The sequence below is a fragment of the Sinocyclocheilus rhinocerous genome, unplaced genomic scaffold (genome assembly GCF_001515625.1).
Source record: "Sinocyclocheilus rhinocerous isolate Xijiao unplaced genomic scaffold, SAMN03320098_v1.1 scaffold3688, whole genome shotgun sequence".
Lineage (NCBI taxonomy): Eukaryota > Metazoa > Chordata > Actinopteri > Cypriniformes > Cyprinidae > Sinocyclocheilus > Sinocyclocheilus rhinocerous.
The window spans coordinates 65,190-84,340 of NW_015667018.1; the positions used below are offsets into that span (position 1 = coordinate 65,190).

General features: G+C 41.1%; 1 protein-coding gene across 5 annotated transcripts in view; it reads right to left on the reverse strand.

Moving 5' to 3' along the window:
* The window catches only part of LOC107733373 (protein unc-80 homolog), a 60,775-nt gene that overhangs the window by 18,933 nt on the left and 22,691 nt on the right, over nt 1–19,151 (reverse strand). For 3 of the 5 annotated variants that reach the window (XM_016544983.1, XM_016544985.1, XM_016544984.1), the window contains 22 exons: nt 15,435–15,542; nt 15,190–15,328; nt 14,802–14,983; nt 14,495–14,626; nt 14,212–14,398; nt 13,468–13,599; nt 13,154–13,297; nt 12,964–13,064; nt 12,785–12,871; nt 11,012–11,195; nt 10,828–10,922; nt 10,622–10,711; nt 10,398–10,499; nt 8,477–8,657; nt 7,184–7,449; nt 6,935–7,069; nt 6,689–6,827; nt 6,487–6,583; nt 5,789–5,959; nt 5,583–5,675; nt 4,371–4,589; nt 4,076–4,276 (listed from right to left, as the gene is read on the reverse strand). In XM_016544983.1, the coding sequence (XP_016400469.1) occupies nt 4,076–4,276; nt 4,371–4,589; nt 5,583–5,675; nt 5,789–5,959; nt 6,487–6,583; nt 6,689–6,827; nt 6,935–7,069; nt 7,184–7,449; nt 8,477–8,657; nt 10,398–10,499; nt 10,622–10,711; nt 10,828–10,922; nt 11,012–11,195; nt 12,785–12,871; nt 12,964–13,064; nt 13,154–13,297; nt 13,468–13,599; nt 14,212–14,398; nt 14,495–14,626; nt 14,802–14,983; nt 15,190–15,328; nt 15,435–15,542 (3,185 nt within the window). The remainder of the gene's footprint in view (nt 1–4,075; nt 4,277–4,370; nt 4,590–5,582; nt 5,676–5,788; nt 5,960–6,486; nt 6,584–6,688; nt 6,828–6,934; nt 7,070–7,183; nt 7,450–8,476; nt 8,658–10,397; nt 10,500–10,621; nt 10,712–10,827; nt 10,923–11,011; nt 11,196–12,784; nt 12,872–12,963; nt 13,065–13,153; nt 13,298–13,467; nt 13,600–14,211; nt 14,399–14,494; nt 14,627–14,801; nt 14,984–15,189; nt 15,329–15,434; nt 15,543–19,151) is intronic. The other 2 variants (XM_016544986.1, XM_016544982.1) reach the window with 1 other exon arrangement.

The following is a 19,151-nucleotide window of genomic DNA, read 5'->3' on the forward strand; positions in this document are numbered from 1 at the left end:
AGCCCCCCGTCACAGACGATTCTTGAGATTCGCCTTCGAGGGAGTGGCTTATCAGTACACGGTCCTTCCCTTCGGGCTGTCCCTGGCTCCCCGTACTTTTACGAAGTGCATGGACGCAGCTCTTTCCCCACTGAGGCAGACGGGAATCCACATTCTCAATTACCTCGATGACTGGCTCGTGCTGGCCCAGTCAGAGGCAGAATCGACAACACACAGGACCCTCCTCCTCAGCCACTTAGAGCACCTGGGACTCAGGGTCAACTTCGCCAAGAGCATGCTGCTCCCCAGTCAACGAATACCGTTCCTGGGGGCAATTTTCGACTAAGCTCAAATGAGAGCTGTAGTCGCGCCTGAACGTGCTCTGGTCATGTGGAAACTCGCGGCCTCCTTCAAAAGCGGTGCCGCTCGCCCTCTCAAAACGTTTCAGAGGATGCTGGGCCTCATGGCCGCAGCGTCTCCAGCACTACAGCTGGGCCTGCTTTGTATGCGACCCCTTCAGTGCTGGCTGAAACCGTGGGTTCCATCACATGCGTGGTATCACGGACGCCTACATATCAGGGTGAGCCAGGACTGTGTGACAGCCCTGGCCCCTTGGAAAGACTCCCGCTGGATGGAACAGGGCGTGGCCATGGGAATGGCTTGCAGGAGGAAAGTTGTCACGACAGATGCCTCCAACAAATGTAGGGGTGCGCTGTGCGAGGGCAAACTGACTTTCAGCCATTGGTCGAAAGCGGAAAAAAGGGCTTCACATCAACTGCTTGTCAGTTCTTCCTGCCAGTCCTGAAAGGACACCATGTGCTAATCCACTCGGACAACATGTCTTTGGTATCTTACATAAATCATCAAGGAGGCCTCTCCTCGAAGCGCCTCTTCATTCTGGTAGAGCGCCTTCTGGAATGGGCTCAACTCAACCTGCGCTCACTAAAAGCAGCGCACATACCGGGCATATTGAACCAGGGAGCAGACATGTTATCACAGAGCAATGTCCCCTCAGAGGAGTGGATGCTCCATCCGCCGACGGTTCAGACAATCTGGGAGATCTTTGGCAAGGTCGAGGTAGACCTCTTTGCCTCAGAAGACAACTCTCATTGCCCAATTTATTATCCTCCTTTACGCATTTCACCCGATCACCTTGATCCCACAGGTAATCAGGCGAATCAGGGAGCATGGACACAGGGTTCTCTTGGTGGCCCCCCTCTGGAAGAACCAACTTTGGTTGTCAGAGCTAATGCGGCTGCTGGTAGCAGCCCCCTGGCCCATTCCATTGAGAAGGGATCTCCTCTCTCAAGCGAACGGGACAATATGGCACCCTCGACCCAAACTGTGGGCCCTGCACCTTTGGCCGCTCGATGGGAGCCTACAAGCCTCCCAGAGCGAGTTTTAAACACTATTTTGGAGGCTAGAGCCCCACCTACAAGATACCTCTATACCCTTAAGTGGTCTATTTTCTCTGCTTGGTGCTTAAACCACGGCGAAGACCCATCTACCTCTGACCTATCAGTGGTTTTGTCATTCCTACAAGAGCTGCTGGATAAGGGACGCTCCCCATCCACGCTCAAAGTGTATGTAGCAGTTGTCCGCTTCTTGAGAAGGGCCAGGAGACTGAATCTGCCTTGCCCCCTACATGGGATTTGCCTACTGTGCTGAGGGCCCTCCTTTCGAGCCACTACAGTCTACGAACCTTAGGTCACTGTCGCTAAAGACTGCTCTGCTTCTAGCACTAGCATCGGTAAAGCGAATAGGAGATCTGCAAGTGCTTTCCATTAGCCCTGCCTGCCTGGAATTCAGGCCCAATGACTCCAAAGTCGTCCTGAAACCAAGGCATGGTTATACACCCAAGGTGCTCTCCACTTCATTCAGAGCACAGGTCATTACGCTCTCTGCGCTTCCTTCCTCTGAAAAGGATAGAGAGTTATCCTTGCTCTGCCCCGTCAGAGCTCTAAGATTTTACATCGAGCGTTCTGCCCCCTTCAGAAGGTCGGAACAACTCTTTGTTAGCTTCGGTAACCACACCAAAGGGCATCCGGTCACGAAGCAAAGACTTTCTAGGTGGATAGTAGATGCTATCACGCTAGCGTACTCTTCCTTGGGCCTACAATGCCCCATCGGAGTACGGGCCCATTCGACCAGAGGCATCGCCTCGTCTTGGGCGTGGTATAGCGGTGTGTCCATTACGGAAATTTGTGAGGCGGCCGGCTGGGCCTCGCCGTCCACATTTGCTAGGTTTTATAACCTAGAAGTCCCGGCCTTGCAAGCCAGGGTCCTTTCTGCTTAAGGAGTCACTCGCTGCATTATGCAATCAGTTCTAACAGAGAGTCCTTGACCGTAACACGCTCAAGCTCTTGGGTTAGTTTACTTGTCGGCTCTCGGCCCCAGGGGCGCCGAAGTTGTACGAGTACTCTGGAACGATTACCCAGGGGAGTTCAACCCGTTTTAGCCTTGGAGTTCATTGTTTATCTTCTTGCTTCTTGTACCTTTAGCAAGACGCAGTACGAGTGAAGTATCAACAGGGAACGTACTCGGTTACTAACGTAACCTCGGTTCCCTGAGATACGGAAACGAGTACTGCATTGCTAGCCGTGCTATGTAGCTGCACGACTCAGTCATCGCTTCAGTCAAAGTAACCTGAGAATCCTGTGGCGAACGCCCGCTTATATAGCCAGATGGCTTCACCCATTCTGGCGGGCTCTGTCACCACAGGCTTGTGCAGCACCGCTGCCGAGCCATTGGTTAGTTTTTCAATGCACTGCACGAACCAATGACCATGCAGTTTCACTGCGTGATTGAAAAAAGGCTTCAGTTCAGGAGAAAAAAGCTTTTTTCCCATAGCATCTTTAGCAAGACGCAGTACTCGTTCCCGTATCTCAGGGAACCGAGGTTACGTTAGTAACCGAGTACGTTTTCTGCCACTAGTCAATGAATTACAGAGCCCCTAAAGAAAAATTTTCGAAAGAAAAAAAACAAAACAGAAAATTTCTGCTTGTGCATTAAAAAGTTATAGGTCAAAAGTTTATAATTAATAATTAAGATTGTTTGATGATTTCGAAAGAAATCACTTCAGCTCATCAAGGCTGGATTTATTTGATTAAAAATAACAGTAAAAATAGCAATATTGTTAAGTATTATTACAATTTAAAGGAATAGTAGTGTATATGCACATGAAAATGTTCTTGTTTGCAATTTTTCATATGTTTGTGGGAAAATGTTTGTGCTCACACAGTACAATTATTGGTTTATGTATATAAATTTACACACACACATACACACAAAATTGTGTATGCATGAGAAAACCTTTACGCTACAAACACAAAAACATTTTCCCATGCACACATAAAAGTTTTATTGCGCACATATAAGTTATTGGTTTGTGTATATACATTTACACACACACACACACGCACACACATTGTGAATACATGAGAAAACCTTTACGCTAAAAACACAAAAAACATTTTAAGTTTTATTGTGCACATATAAGTTTTTCAGAAAATATTTGCAATTTTGCATGCACAATAAAATTTTAATGCACGCACAAATATAGTTTTCCACATGCAGAAGAAACTTTGATATGTCCACAAAAACACATTTGAGCACAAAGTTTTTTTATGTGCAAATTTCCCAATCATGCTAAAATTGTGCACGTGAATTGTTTTTCCCCTAGAAATGTCACTTTAGGGACTCTAGTGAATCCCTTTGCAAAAATTATTGTAAACATTTTTTGCACTGATACTCACAAAAAGAATGGCTACATAAAATAGTCCTTTAGGCAGAATACTTCAGGTTGTATGTTTTTGAGAAAAGTGTATTGTAGACAATGTTTCGCAAACATAAGCAAACTCATAGCATGTACACAAAAGCAAGATATAATATTCTTAGGCAAACTTGTTGCTTTACAACATTAAGTCCACCATTTAGTCAACTTTATTTTGAAATCATAATGAGACAATGGAAAACAAAGAACAACACCAAAGCACAAAAGCGGAGCTCCACCAGTGAAGACAGAAACACAGATGGTGGAGGGCTAGACATCAGCGTGAGGACATACCTGGTGCACAGAGCCTGAGGATGAACGCACCTGAGTGTGGGCATCTTATGAATCTTGTTAAACATGCGGTCCAGCCTCTTTAGAATGAGGATGAGGGCAGGACGAATTGCCTCTGCTGACCAATCAGTGATGGGTAACATTTCTGTGATGTAGCGGCGCAGTCCTCGGCTTTCCATGGTCAGTGTGTCATACGGGGCCAATTTGAGAAGGGAGTGGGCGATTTCTGCCAATCTGCAAAACACATAGGTTACAAATGTATGCGGTGACTTGCTTGCTCCATCGGGCTCCCAAATGTTCAAACGTTTTTAGGTAGTCTTTGTTTTACCTCATATGAGATTTGATATCCAGCAGTTCTAGAGCAGTGACTCTGGGTTCTCCTGCCACATTCTGCAGGATTTTGAGACGCGGACCACAGTGCTTGTAGAACTCTGTACAGATGTTAAGCAGAGACTCACGGGGGCGACGGAACTCTTCACGAGCGATACGCTCGTCCAGTTCCTCCCTCAGTATTCCCTGACCCTCCTCCAGCAGGTGCAGGTTATCCCTGCAGAGAGAGACAAATCAGAGCACTTTCAAATAACTACTGCTTGTTTTGTTGTCTTTGTACTGTTATTTGCAAACCATATGTGTTCAGGCAGTGCGGCCATTTTCTGTTATACTACTTTGCTACAGTAACAACATAGAGTAGAAGTCAGCATAGTGCCAAGTGAACTTCTAAAACAGCTAGGAGGAGGCGGAAGCTGGGATGAGAACTATATTGGGTTAAGTGAACGAGACATAAGATACTCAGTTAAAATGACCCAAATGCATATATTTGACAAAGGAATTCTTTAAATTCCTGAAATAAAAGTATATGCTGCTGAATGAAAACTGCAAGTGAAAATGTATTCATTTTTAATTAAAGATTTGTATTGTTATGCAAATGAGCAATAATGGTTCTCTATGGGATTCTTGGCATTCGAATGGTAGGTTACTATTCTTACTAACACACATTTGCTGTGCTTCAGCACTGCCCTTCTATGTAGATGAATCTGATGGTTTGAGGTATATCCATGGTTTCCTGTGATTACCATATAAATGTGGACATGACTAGCCATATAAAGATCACTGACACAGAAAAAAAGTCCTATGAGACAAATATCTGAAAAACATAATCTGAACAAGAAAGTATCGTATCTGCTGCTATAGTAACGGATTCCTCTTTTTTTCTCTGAAATTTCCTGCCAGAAAGAACCAGAGAACTCTGAACGCAAGTCATATCGTAGGCTTTAAAACCTTTAAAAAAGGCGGGCCAGCTAGGAAGGGAAAGGGACAGTTTCTGTATGTCAGCCGTATTGTTTTGTTATGATGCCCCAATAAAAAAGAAGAAACTGCAAAAAGTCACAAAAATAGATGCTGATTCAATACAGTATCAGCTATTTCAACTTTAAACAACTTTAAACAATGTCTTTAAACACTTATCCTGACTGTAAACACTGTACTGTACTCTTCATACAAACGTTTTCTGGTGTACAGACACATTAGAAATGAACCTGACCTGGTATTTGGTCCTCCAGACATGGCGTGGTTGGCTGTAGTTGCTCCCTTGTGGCCTTGATCACATCGACTCATCTGAGGTGCAGTCATAGGTCTATGAGTTAAAAATCAAATGATAACCAAATAATAAATTATACATGACACCGGGAATATCTAGGTCTCTAGGACAGTATGTGATTACAGTAAAGGCTGTGTTCTGGGACTGACCGTGTCAATGCCTCCACGCTGTAGAGCAGAGCCTGCAGAGAGGTGGCCAGAGCAGCTATGGCAGCGATCTCATCCCTTGCTGCAGACGCCGACTCCAGAGTCTGTATGTTACTCTTCATCTTCTGCAGGTAACACGGAACTAAAGCCTCAAGAACCATCAGCATCTGCAGACTGACAAGAGAAACAGAATTTTCTACCTTGGAAATATAATTTTCTCTTTTCAAAAAGAAAGAGTCCATCAAAGTCTGAAATACTTTAAAAGTGCCCCAACAAACTCACAGAACCCTAAAGTATCAAACATGTTTGATATCCTTTGACTGGATTGAATCATAATCTGAAGCTAAAAACTAAAATCAGTCATTGTAAATGAAATCACATAATAATCACATAATTAGGCAGTACAACATTAAAATAAAAAATGAATATTCATTTTGAGATTTGCTAAAGATTACATTTAACAGTGTTTTTAAAATTATTATAAATATTAGTGTTTTTAAAGATGAACTTTAATTCAGTATTAAATAATGTCAGAGAGATAATCTAACTGCAAAAATTGGGTAAATAAGCATGCACACATATCTAATATTGGACAATATATATACAATATTGATGGGCATCTGATAACTGCTTATAACTGATATGGTACCGATTTATTGTGAATTCCTAAAGAATTTGATTGAAATCTGCAAGGTACAAACCTGCGGTAGGATTCTGGGGCATAAGCAACCACTGTAACACAGAGCTTAATGGCTTCACTGATTGAAAATGCCAGGTCCTCATTACCATAGCAAAAATCTGAAAAAGAAACCCAGAACAATAGCAAAAGTCTGTTCACGTGACACGGAGTAAGAGGGTCGATCTAAGCTATGTATCCTCCAGGAGCTCTGTGAGCCATGTTACCCAGAGAGCGTAGGGGTTTCTCAGCCTTCACCAGCTCCAGAGCATCCAGGGAATCTGCAGTCTCTCCCTCCAAAGATACCAGCAGGTCAAAAAGGCACTGTGAAGACACGCCTTTTGATAAACCAGTACTAGTGCGAGTCTGTAAGAAAAAAAAAGTCACGTCATACAGGCAATGTTTAATAATGCTGTAATAACACTGTCTATGAATGAAGAGTTGTTAGGATCATTAAAGCTCAATGTTCTTACAGTGAACTCCAGCAGTGGGGCCACACTAGCGAAGAGCTGCAATATGAAAGGTTTGCGGTGGAGGATATAGAACTGCCTGCAGCAGAATTCAATCCCTTGACGCAACAGTGGGTTACTCTCATAATCTGCATACGTCTTCAGCAAAGAAAAACAGCAACACAAAACAGAGTAAGCATCATAAAAACAGGGAAAAAAACATTCCTATGTGATATTAAATAAAATAAAAAAACTCATATGTGTGCTGATAACCTGGAGCATAGTAGGAAGGATCCATTGATAGCCACTGAGGGAGAAGAGGTGGTTGAAGTGTACAGCTGTGTTGATGGCAGTGGCGCTGTATTGCCTGAGGAGGGCGCTGTCCTCGGGGTGTAGGAGCAGTGCACCATTAAACACATTCAGAAATAACATAATCTCATCACCCCAAGGGTATTCACTGGGCATGCCCAGAAACATCTCCTCCAGCAGTTTGATCCATAGGACCTTGTGTAAAGTGTCCAAACCAAAGAGCTCTTTGCCTGGGAAGGGGGGAAATCGATTACATTATTGATTATATAATATAGGGGGTGAGGGGTCATTTATTGTTGCAGCTGGCTGTGTGAAATCAAGCTAAAGCAGTTGCCAAACCATGGCTGTTTGAATGCTAATTTAAATGTAATGATGTTTCAAAATTATATATAAGTAAATAACAAAATTTGAGTCATATTCTTATTTCTGTTACTGACTTGAATCAAGGGAGACAGCCATAAAAAAATGTGTAGGACTCCAAGCTGGTAAAAGACTCTGTTTGCTAGCGATGGTAGTTTATGGCAGTATTTTACAGGGGTATTTTTTCATGTTATGGGTTGAATCAACTGCTTATGGATTAACACTTAACAGAGTTTTAAATTTGTCACCTTGGAATTATAAGGTTCTATCTGCATTCTGAGCAGTTTCGAGATATTGAGCTTCAAAGTTTTTGCATTCCATATAGTGATATGGGATATGGGGAATAAGTCTCTTTCATACATGTACACAACTTAAAAAAAAAAAAAAGTCACATAATGTAAATACGTTGTCAGAGAACAAGAATATGTGATTAACTCAATTTTGAGGCAGATAGAACCTTATAATTCCAAGGTGACGAATTATTCTGTTGTTTAAAATGGACTTTCACCTTAATAGAGTAAATAAACGCTTTAGTTTTAATGTTGCCATGAAATGATTAAACTTATATGATTGTTATTTGTCTGTGTGAGTGAATAATTTTTGTATTTCTTTTGTCATTCTACAATTCAACTCAGCATCAGATTTAATGTTATATAATAGTTTTTATGTTATAGTTGATTATCAGCTGATAGAGCAGGCCTATTTATATTGTTAGAAAGGATTAGAATGAGCAGGACTTGAACTGATATCTTGTAATATTGTAAGATGGATGAAATCATCTGAACTCCGAACTCCATACACAACTTTTGATAATCTGAAACCACTTGTTAAATGGTTAGACATTTAGTCAAGACTATTATCTATTTTAAAAAGGATCAAATTGTTTTTCTCACTCACCTAGAGGCTCATTGAAAAGTGTAAACTCAGCATCAATGGCAGAGCGAGGAAATGATGGCAGTCGCAGAAGGTCTTCCTGAAGCATGGAGACATGGGATTGTTTGTGCATGGCAGGCATACGCTGGGTAAGCGAGATGATGAACAGAACTCGGCCAATCTCTTCCAACTTTCTAGAAAACACCTGCAAAAAAAAAAAAAAATTACTGGCTACATCTTCTTAACAGAACTTAGAAACTTGCTCTAATTAAAAAGTTACGTACAGTATATGCATTCAATAATGGATCATAATTCTAAAGTTTTTTTCCAAAATTTTTGCTGTCACACCATAGGACACATTTACGGTATATTTGTCAACTACCCATAACTATTTCACATTCATATTGGTTGTCACAGTAACAGCACTAATGTGTGGATCGCATTATTTGTAAATTGACTGTTAAGATATAAATTTTGAACCATTTATCATCTGTAATACCATTGTGTAGCCACTAGATGCCTGTATACCCCTATATAAAATATGCATAAACAGGTTTGTGCAATCCCTAGTTGCTAAGAAATTGTCATCACACATAAATTCATTTTAAACATTGATTTAAATTAGGGCTGCACGATAAATCGCATGCGATATTTAACGCGCATCTTATCAGTAAAGCCGCTTCTGTAATCAGCTACTGCAGCTACTAACTCCTTTGTTACGCTCTGACGCGTGAACTTCCCCTTTAAATAATGCAAAGCTCTGCCCTCTATGTGTATGTCGCTGCTCCCATTAAGCGCTGTTAGAAGTGAATGAATTAATTTAGCATTTCAACACTTCCGTAAGGATGTGTAAATTCAACAAAGCGGTTTAATAAAGGATGCATTGATCTTGTGAATTAGCGAATTTTACTATACTAATATTTTTAAATTGTCCATTAAAGTTTTATATGGGAATATATTACACAACATACTGATCCTTTAACAATGCATTGGCGCAAAAATGCACACCTTTTGGACCAATTTCACAGCATGATTTCTCGCCTGCCACAAATACGGCCCTAACAAAATGCTGATTTTGTGCACTTTTTACTTGTACCATTATTTTAAATTGGCCTTTGAACATAGCTTTATTGCATGGGAAAAAAAAAAAAAAAAAGCTTTACCTTGTCAGAGCACTGACAGAACTATGGTATCCCGTTTCCGCCACTGAATAAAAAATAAAAAAAAGGTTATTGCGACTTTTTATCTCACAATTCAATTGTGAGATATAAACTTGCAATTGCGAGTTATAAAGTCAGAACTGCGAGATATAAAGTAACAATTGCGAGATAAAAACAATTCAGACTTTTTTTTCTCGCAACTGCGAGTTTATCTCACGCAATTCTGACTTTATTTCTCAGAATTGCGAGTTTATATCTCACAATTATGACTTTTTAACTCGCAATTGCGAGTTTATATCACACAATTCTGAGAAAAAAAGACAGAATTGTGAATTCGTATCACGCAATTATGAGAAAAAGAATCAGAATTGCGAGTCTGTATCAAGCAATTATGAGAAAAAAGTCAGAATTGTGAGATAAAAATTCGCAATTACCTTTTTTATTTTTTATTCAGTGGCGGAAACGGGCTTCCATACAGAATCCATTGATCTAACAGTGTTTTTGAGCACTCCAAATGCAAATTTTGCATAAAACAATCAGCCGGGACCTAGTGGGGGCGGCAATCATATTTCAGGGTGGCCGTGCCACTCTTTAACACAACCCTGCTAAAATGTAGTGCCAGTACATGCGCTCATTGGTGCCCCTCCTGCTGGTCATGACCGCCTAGATTGCCTATGCCTAGAAACGGGCCTGCTTCATATTACAAAAAACTCCATAATGTGAACTAGCCTAAGTTGTTCAGTATAAACACTTTCTCCCTTAATGCTAAAATTCACAAAACTCACCTGTTTCTGGATGAGCTCCTGGCCCTTCTCTGGAAGCATATGAACCAGGTTGAGTTGAGGAGACACTGATCTTCTGAAAGGGTAGATGTCTCGCACATATGTCTGATGTAGAGAGGCAAACCAATTTTCAGTCAACATATAAACAATCTGGTGTTTACTATCAAGAATATACAGTATGTATCCTTTGAAATGTGTAGATCTGTTCAGAAATAACCCCAACCCACCTTGGCATAGTGTATAAGGTTCCAACGCTTATCCATCAAAAAATAGTTAGCAGATCGAGCCTCTGGTATATTGAAGAATTCTAAACACTCCTGGTGTGAAAGCATTTAAGTAATAAGGAAAAAGGTGTTATATTGTGAAAATATAGCAAAATGATCTAATAACTTGTCTATATTGAACAAATTTACATCTATAATATAATAATGACCTTCAAAAGGGCTTCAAACTGGGTGTCTTCATGCACTGGTAACTGGGTGGGAATGTCACATTCATTCTGTCCATGAACCACCAGGGTTTTGGTTCCTAGGCACACAATTACAGGCACAATTATAAACATGAAAAAGATACTAGTAAACTTATTGTCTGTATGGAGTAATGCTGAAATATGCAACCTGGCATGGAGGCAGTAACCAGAAGCTTGACCTCACACTGTTCTTTCTTCATAGTCTGTTTAAGGTCTTTGAAAAAGAGCCCCTCGACATAACCTACCACCTCCCATAGAAAGGTCAATGTGGCTGATATGGCATCCATGCCCCACTCACAGGGAGTCCTTACGAAGTACATGATCAAGCCCACCTTAGGCAAAAAAATGAGAAAAAATAACAGATTGCACATGTCTAGTTTGATATGTAGATCTGCAGAATGAGATCACTGTATCTCCTAAGGCTGGGTTTTGACACAAATTTCACGATTCGATTCGATTCTCATTCACAAGCTTGCGATTCGATTCCCAATTCGATTCGATTCGATTCAATATCGATTATTTTGGATATATATCTGGTACACATGCCAAATTTTCTCAAGGAATAAAAATCTCTTAACTAATGCTGTAAAATATACATGAGAGTCAGTTGGTACTACATTACTATAATATTGAAGGTTGCAATAGACTGATTTTTTAGGCTATACAACTGCTTAAATTACACTTAATGAAGTTTTTATAATAAAAGTTATACAATTAGGCCTACATAATAATATTTCTACTTCAATTCGTTTTTTTTTTATATAAACATGTGGCTGTCATAAATATAAGTTAAACATTGAAGAACAGTGAAAATTATAATGAATATATTATATGGTGCATACATTTAGCAAAATGCCACTCTCAATGGTGGCTGTCATAAAAAATATAAATTAAACATTGAAGAACAGTCAAAGTTATAATGAATATATGATATGGTGCATATATTTAGCAAAATGCCCCTCTCTAAAGTTTATTTTTCTAGCTGACTAATGAGATTATGGTCACAGAATGTTTTTTTCTCAGGTAAATGTGACGTTACGTGATATTGTTTACAAGACGTTATATTGACGTATTTGCGCGGCTGAAACACTGATTGAGCGAATACATGAGACAGGATATGGATTGTAAAGTTGTACTCTTTTTTTTTTTAACTTACCTTCGGATGTTTAGTCATGTTTATTTTGTGCTGAAACTGGTATTAATGTGGAGGAGATGATCAGTTCACGTGCGCTACGCGCTGCTGCTTTTATTGAACAGAGGCGCGCCGCACTACAGCGATCACTACACATTAAACAGCGCCAAAACGGCATTTATTGTTTGAATACTGCAATACAATGAACATAATTTGAAATCTGCGACTTTATTTCATATTAAAAGTACCAAAGCACAATGCGATTTACTGGATGGGAGATGCCCTTCAATGTTCCATTCATTAACTGAAAACAGGCTAGACTAATTGATTCTTGGGATTTAAGAATCGATATCGTTTCGTAAAAATTTGAATTGATTATAATCGAGATATCGATATTATTTACCCAGCCCTAGTATCTCCATCCTTTCCTCTAAAAGGCATAGTTCACCCAAATATGAAAATTCTGTAATTTGCTCACCCTCATGTCGTTTCAAATCAATAAGACTCTGGCTAATCTCAAAACACAGATTAAGATATTTTAATGAAACTTGTGAGGATATTGTCTCTCCACTGAGAGTCCAGGTAACAAAACCGTACAAGATCCAAAAAGGTAATAAAGGTGTTGTAAACTGAATCCATTTCAATCCATCAATTGCTGCAAAATCGCCTTTTTTGGTTCTTTCCGGCAGCTTTATTATTTTTAAGAGTGCTCACATAAGCTACTATGGCATTTAAAGACAAATTCTGCAGTAATCACATTAGTGATGAAAAAGCATGCTAAGGTCTCACCAGATAGTTGAAAAGAATGTGTGAGGTCTGTGCAGGCAAATCCCCAATGTTAAGAAGCAGTTTCCTCAGCATGTACATCAGCTCATCCTGAGAACAATAACCATAACATATGTTTCATCATATAACAGCACACGCTCATCTTTTCTTCTCTGAAAGAGTGATTTATTTAGTGATCTTACCTGTCTATTACTGACTGTGAGTTTCTCCAGGAAATGTCTAAGAACCAAGGCTGGATCTTCAATCAGGCAGTTCCACAAGACCTGCTGAGCAACAGCACAAACTGTGGGAACACAAAACAAAGAAACAAAGTAGACAAAAGATCAGTGGGTAAAAATGTTTTAGTTTTTTAAAATCTTCTTTGCCACTCACCTGCAACTCCATCTTCCCGAACTTCTCCATCTTCCATCAGGTGCACAATGGGCAACACAGCAGCACAGATGCATGGTGGGAAAACAGACTGGGGTGGCTGCAGCATGTGATGTGTTGGTGTGAGTTCTGTCGTATTCTCATCATCTTGTAAGGTAAAACAAACCACATTTATAAAACAAAAAATTCAATGGCGGTCAATAAATATAAGATTTTATGATTCCTTAATCTGTACATAAACGTATTCATGGTGAAAAAGTGAACAGGTCAGTGAATAAAGCAGTATGTGAATATGCATAATTTTGAATGTTTCTTACCTTCAGCACTGACCATTGACCGCACTGACCACACAGAGCCCCTGCGGAAAGAGTAGTTTCTGTGGGAGTTACTGGAGGCACAAGAGGGGCTGACGGACAGACGACGTGATGTCAAGTTCATCACATCTTCTACTGACAGAGAAGAGGACACCAGATATTATATGTGTTCATAAACAGCTCATCTATATGAACATGTTCTGAAAACCCATAAGGTTTCAAATTGTTTCAGGAATGATCATTGGGCTTAAAGCGAAATCAATGTTTCAAAATCAAATCCTGACAACCTTCACATAAAGAAGTCATATCATAAATTTGTTCCCCCTTGAATCCAATAATAATGACCACTTTCCACTCTCTTTTTGGCAATGAAACATCAAACAATTCAATTTTTTTTAATCTTTAAGACTATGTAACTTACAGGGAAGAGCTGTACACTGAAAAACAAATGTTAATGTAAATAAAATGTTAATGTAAAATATTATTTAATATCGATGAATCAACTTAAATACATTAAATTATATCTTTAGTCTTTAGACTAAAGTCTTTAGATAACAATACTACCTCATTTTTCTGAATTTCGTACGTATAACAATATGTTTGCCAGCTTAGTTAAAATCAATGTTCTTTTTGGACCATGCTTTGAGTTATGGTTAAGTTAATGCTGTTTTCATAGTAAAATGAAAATATCAAGAAAATTAGATATAATTATGATAACCCTAACTGCACAGCACAGAAATGACACACCTTCCTCTTCTTGCTCGGGTGGGGAACTACATGTGGGCTCATAGCAGGCCTCCTGAGCGATAGGGATGGCTGTGATGATGCTGGCCTCACGACCGAGTCTCCTCTTCTCCTCCTCCTGCTGCATGTTCTTCAGGATGTGCTCTGCCCGTTGGTGAGAGCGAGATACTGCACGTGCAGAGAATGATTTCTGAAATGTAATGGGAAAAATCTTCTGTAAAATTTGTGCATGACCATTTTGTCTTATGGCAGCAAAGTTTTTATGCGGTAGGCAGCTAAAACATACAGACTGATCTTCACTGATTGCATCCGGAACAGTGCCTGCATTAACAGGAACCCATGGAGGGTCAAATATAGGCACACAGGGCATTCCCAGGATAGGAGAGGGCAGCGTGAAGTTAATGCTGGGTGGAGGAATCTATGAAACAACGTGCACACAGAGAGATAGATTGAAAAAAGTTGAAATATTGTCAATATTGATATTATTTTGTTATAATGATTTAAAACAAAATAATGTCAGAGTAGAATATGCATAGAAATTAAAAGTGTACAAGCATACTGTAGTCAAATTAAAAAAATTAAAACAGACCTACCTTAAAAATCTGCTGAGCCCCCTCCTCCATCCGAGGCCAAACTTGGTACCGGAATCTCCAAACAGTGTAGAATTTCAAAATAGAGTTAATTCTCTGACATGCTTCCTTGTGCTGAAACTCAGCCATCATCATCTCGGTCACTCCATCCGGCACCTTCACCGCGCACAGCAGGAACAGGGCAGCTGTGTGTTTGCATGATAATGATTATGGACATAGAGAATCCTTTTAAGAAATGGATGGATGAATATAGGCTGCACAAGTTTTGCACTGTGTTAAATGTGTTAAAAATCCCTGAGATTTAAAATGTGTAGCACAGTTGACAAAAACGGCATTAACTTACTAATGACTAGATTCCCCAGCAAGAGAGGAATATATTAGCTAGACAGACCTGCAGCTGCAGCCATATGTTCATCCACACTCAGCAGAAGCTCCCATGCTGCAGGCAAAATGTCTCCATACATGTCCTCAGTCAGGATAGGGGCTGCTTTTATAAGCAAGGACAGAGGGGCTGGAGATAGACTCATTACCTAAAGGAATAGAACATAGTACACCTAACACAACTAACACACAATCAGTATGGCTTTGTAACAACAGCAATAGTTTGTACACCAGTAGTGGACAGTAAGGAGATACCTGGTTGCGGATATACTTTAACATGCCAGTATCTTTTTTCCCCTCAGCACTGCTGTCAGTGGGGCGTCTCTTCATGGATGGGGTCCGGAGGCAGGACTTGTCTGAACACTGAAACAAAAAACAATTATATACTGTACTTGGGCTGTCAGGGTTATTTTCTGTTTTGTTTTAGTTCTGTGTTCCTTGTTTAATTTGACCCAGTTTCCTTTGTTCCCATTTTCATTCCACTCATTTGTTTCCATAGTTACTCATTAGTTCTCACCTGTTCTGATTCTGTTAATCATCTGTCTATTTAAGCCCTCAGTTTTAGTCAGTTCCTTGTCTGGTATTGTTTGTAAGTTTCAGTTGTGTCACGGTTTCTCCTGCGTATTCCCATTGGATTTATTATTAAAGACGGTTAGTTTGTTGACTTCTCCTGCTTGTGTGCTTGATCCTGCACAACACGTTACAGAATACCAGACCTAAACTACAGAAAGATGGATTCACTAACAGTGCACCTCCTCCTCCTCTCGGAACAGAGGAGTTTGCTGGAGTATTTGGGCTAGGTACTCTGGTATGGCAGTGTTTCCATCACTGCCTGCGACCCAGAGCCCAGCCAGCCATCACCCTGCTGCATATGGACATGATGACAGAGCCCACCACAGATGGAGAGCCTGAGCCCGCCGCGATACACGAGTCAGCGCACCCTGGAACCTGAGCTTTACAACACGTCTGACCAGGTGTGTGAGCCAGCAACATCGTCCATCATTAAGGGAGTACTTGTGGAGTTTGAGGGCATGGAGGGAATCCCTGCCTACACTCCTGCTGCTGAGGGTGAGCTGTGCCTGGCCTCTGATGTTTATTTTGAGTGTTTAGAGGTGTTTATTTTCCTGATTCTCTAATCCCCGCTGGTTCTGCCCAGCTCCTGTTCTCCTGCGCCTCTGCTGGTTCTGCCCAGCTCCTGTTCTTCCACCCAGCCTCCCTCTCCCACCTCCTCTTCCAGATTCAGACATTTCCTCGGCCCTGCCTCCGCTGGCTCCTGTCAGTCCCTTAGCTCATCATCAGTCTGCTCCATCCTTTTGTGCAGCTCTGCCTCGGGCCTTCCAGTCCCCAGCTCCACCTAGGTGTGAGGATTCCCTGTCTCCACCTCCGGCCTCCAAGTCCCAGACTCCACCTAGGCCCCCCGACCCATCGGCTCCGCCTTGGCTCATTGATCCCTCGACTCCACCGTGGCCAGTCATCCCACTGGCTCCACCAGGCTCCCTTGTCTCTCCGGCTCCGCCTTGGTCAGTTGTCGACCTGCCTCCGCCACAGGATTCCACTCTTCCAGCTTTGCCTCGCCCCTCCATCCCTCAGGCTCCGTCTGGCTCCTCCTTGCCTCCGGCTCCACCTTTGTCCTCAGTTGCTCCGACTCCACCGCGATCTTCCGAGTGCCTGCCTTCGCCTCAGTCATGTGAGCCATCAGCTCCATCTTGGGCCTCCAGACCCACGGTGTCACCCTGGTTATTCCTCTCTCCGTCTCTGCCCTGGGCTCCACCTCCATCGGCTCCATCTCGGTCAGTCGGGTCCCTGGTGTTGTTAGCCCTACCTCCACCATGGCTTCTCCCTCCCTCGACTCCACCATGGGCCTCCGTCCTGGCTGGATTCTGGGTCCCTGCCTGGATTCTCCTGCTCCTGGCTCCTCCCAATGTCTTTGCCACCCTGGTCCCTCCTGCTTCCTCCATTTCCTGTTCCCTGTCCTTTGCCTGCACCTCGCTCACCTCCAGAGCCCCCTCCCTCCCTCTTCAGTTGTGCCATTGCGGCGCGAAGACGCACCTTCCAGGAGGGGGGCTGATGTCAGGGTTATTATCTGTTTTAGTTTAGCTGAATACTGTTAAATTTAAAGCAGGAGTGTCAAACTTAGTTCCTGGATGGCCACAGCCCTGCAGTTTTGCCAAAGCCACTAGAAGGCAAGCCTGCAACCATTAGCTGAAAAAGTGTAACGCTTCCGGTCTGGCAGTACGTGAGAAAGGAGACCAGAGGCCGTTTTTTTTGTTGAATGGATGTCAATGGAAGAGAGGCTTCACTACGCTAAATAAACAGCTTTTTAGAGGAAACGGCTTATCATTTAATGAATCGACAGCCTATCTGCTAATCATCAACATGTTTTACACTAAACAATACTTTTGGATTGAACTATTTTTAGAGTTTACCATGAAAAAAAATGCCATTTTATAAGATAAGTCACTGACTTTTTGCAACAGGTGGGATTCAGCTTACGGCACTTCTCATTCATTCCTATGGTATCCATAAACGACAATTGAGTGTCGCACAACTCTGACTGAAATTCAATGACGTCAAGGCTGTAATGTGATTGGTTATTAAGGGACAAGTGATCCAAGTTAGCCATTACGCTTTCTCCAATAGTAAGTATACAGACCCTCTCATCTCCTTATAGAAAGACTAGGGTTGGGTATCGCTTGAATTTGATCAATTCCGATTCTGATTCCGATTCTGCTTATCGATTCTGATTCTTTTCGATTCCCAGTTTCGATTCCAATGTGATTAAATAATGATATCAAACATTTATCCTGTGTCTCTTTTTTGCAAAACATTTATTGGAGCTGAATACCATGAACAAAAATCAACAGGCTACATAAAACCTGGACTCTTTAAGAGCTGTTTGTGCAAAATAGAACTGCATGATTCTGGATAAATTGAGTTCCCCCCCCCCAATGGAAGTTGTGGTTCTCTCATGATTCTGAAGAAAAAACATTAGACAACAAAACAAAATCACATGTAATTTATGAATTAATGATTAAATGACTCACTCAAGATGTACTTGTTTCATTACTGGATGAATCAGCATTCTTGAACGAATATCTTGTATGATTCAAAGACAAATACATTTTGACAGCCCATTTTCGCCACCTACTGGCGTAACAATGTAATCTATAAATCTTCATTTGAAGTGTCAAATTACTTTCAAAAGGTGATTTACTCTATTTTATTCACTACCATACACATCATACACACAGTTTATATCTGAACTATAAACCTTTATCCCAGTACTTCTGTGATTTAACTGTTTGTAACAGAAATAATGATACTGTGTGGCTGAAAAGACTGTGAAGCTGTTTCATTCATGACAGATGACAGCTGCTCTCTTCCACGATCTTTAACGATCTATTAAATTAAAGTGCTTTGTTATGTTGGTGGTGACACCTCTCTTGCAACATGTTTAGCTATCACAGATATTATACTTAGCTTTTTTGTCTTCTGATCGCAAATATAGCCAAACTTTGGAGCGCTTAGATTAGCGAGCAAGGTCCTGGCAGATCGCTAGGTCCGGTCCTCACAGATGATCACTAGGTCCGGTCCTCACAGATGAAGAAAAAAAAAGCGCATAGAAATCGATAGGCGGAATCGAAATTTTAATTTGACAACAAGTATCCGATTCCTGACCTTAAGTATCCGATTCTGGAATCGGAATCGATTTTCGATTCCCAACCCTAAGTAAGACAATCTCTGGTTTAGCTATAACCCAAATTAAACACACCTGATCCAGCTAATCAGACACCCCTGATTTAAAGCATTTGTTGTGGAGTGAGGGGAACTAAAATAGCATATGGACTAGCTTTGTTTATAGTGTTTATAATGTTTGTAAATATCTCGCTTTATTTACCGGTATTTCTGAATGTAATAACAAAATGCGACTTTTACGAACTTATCTGCTTTTTTTTCTCAAAAACACAATTT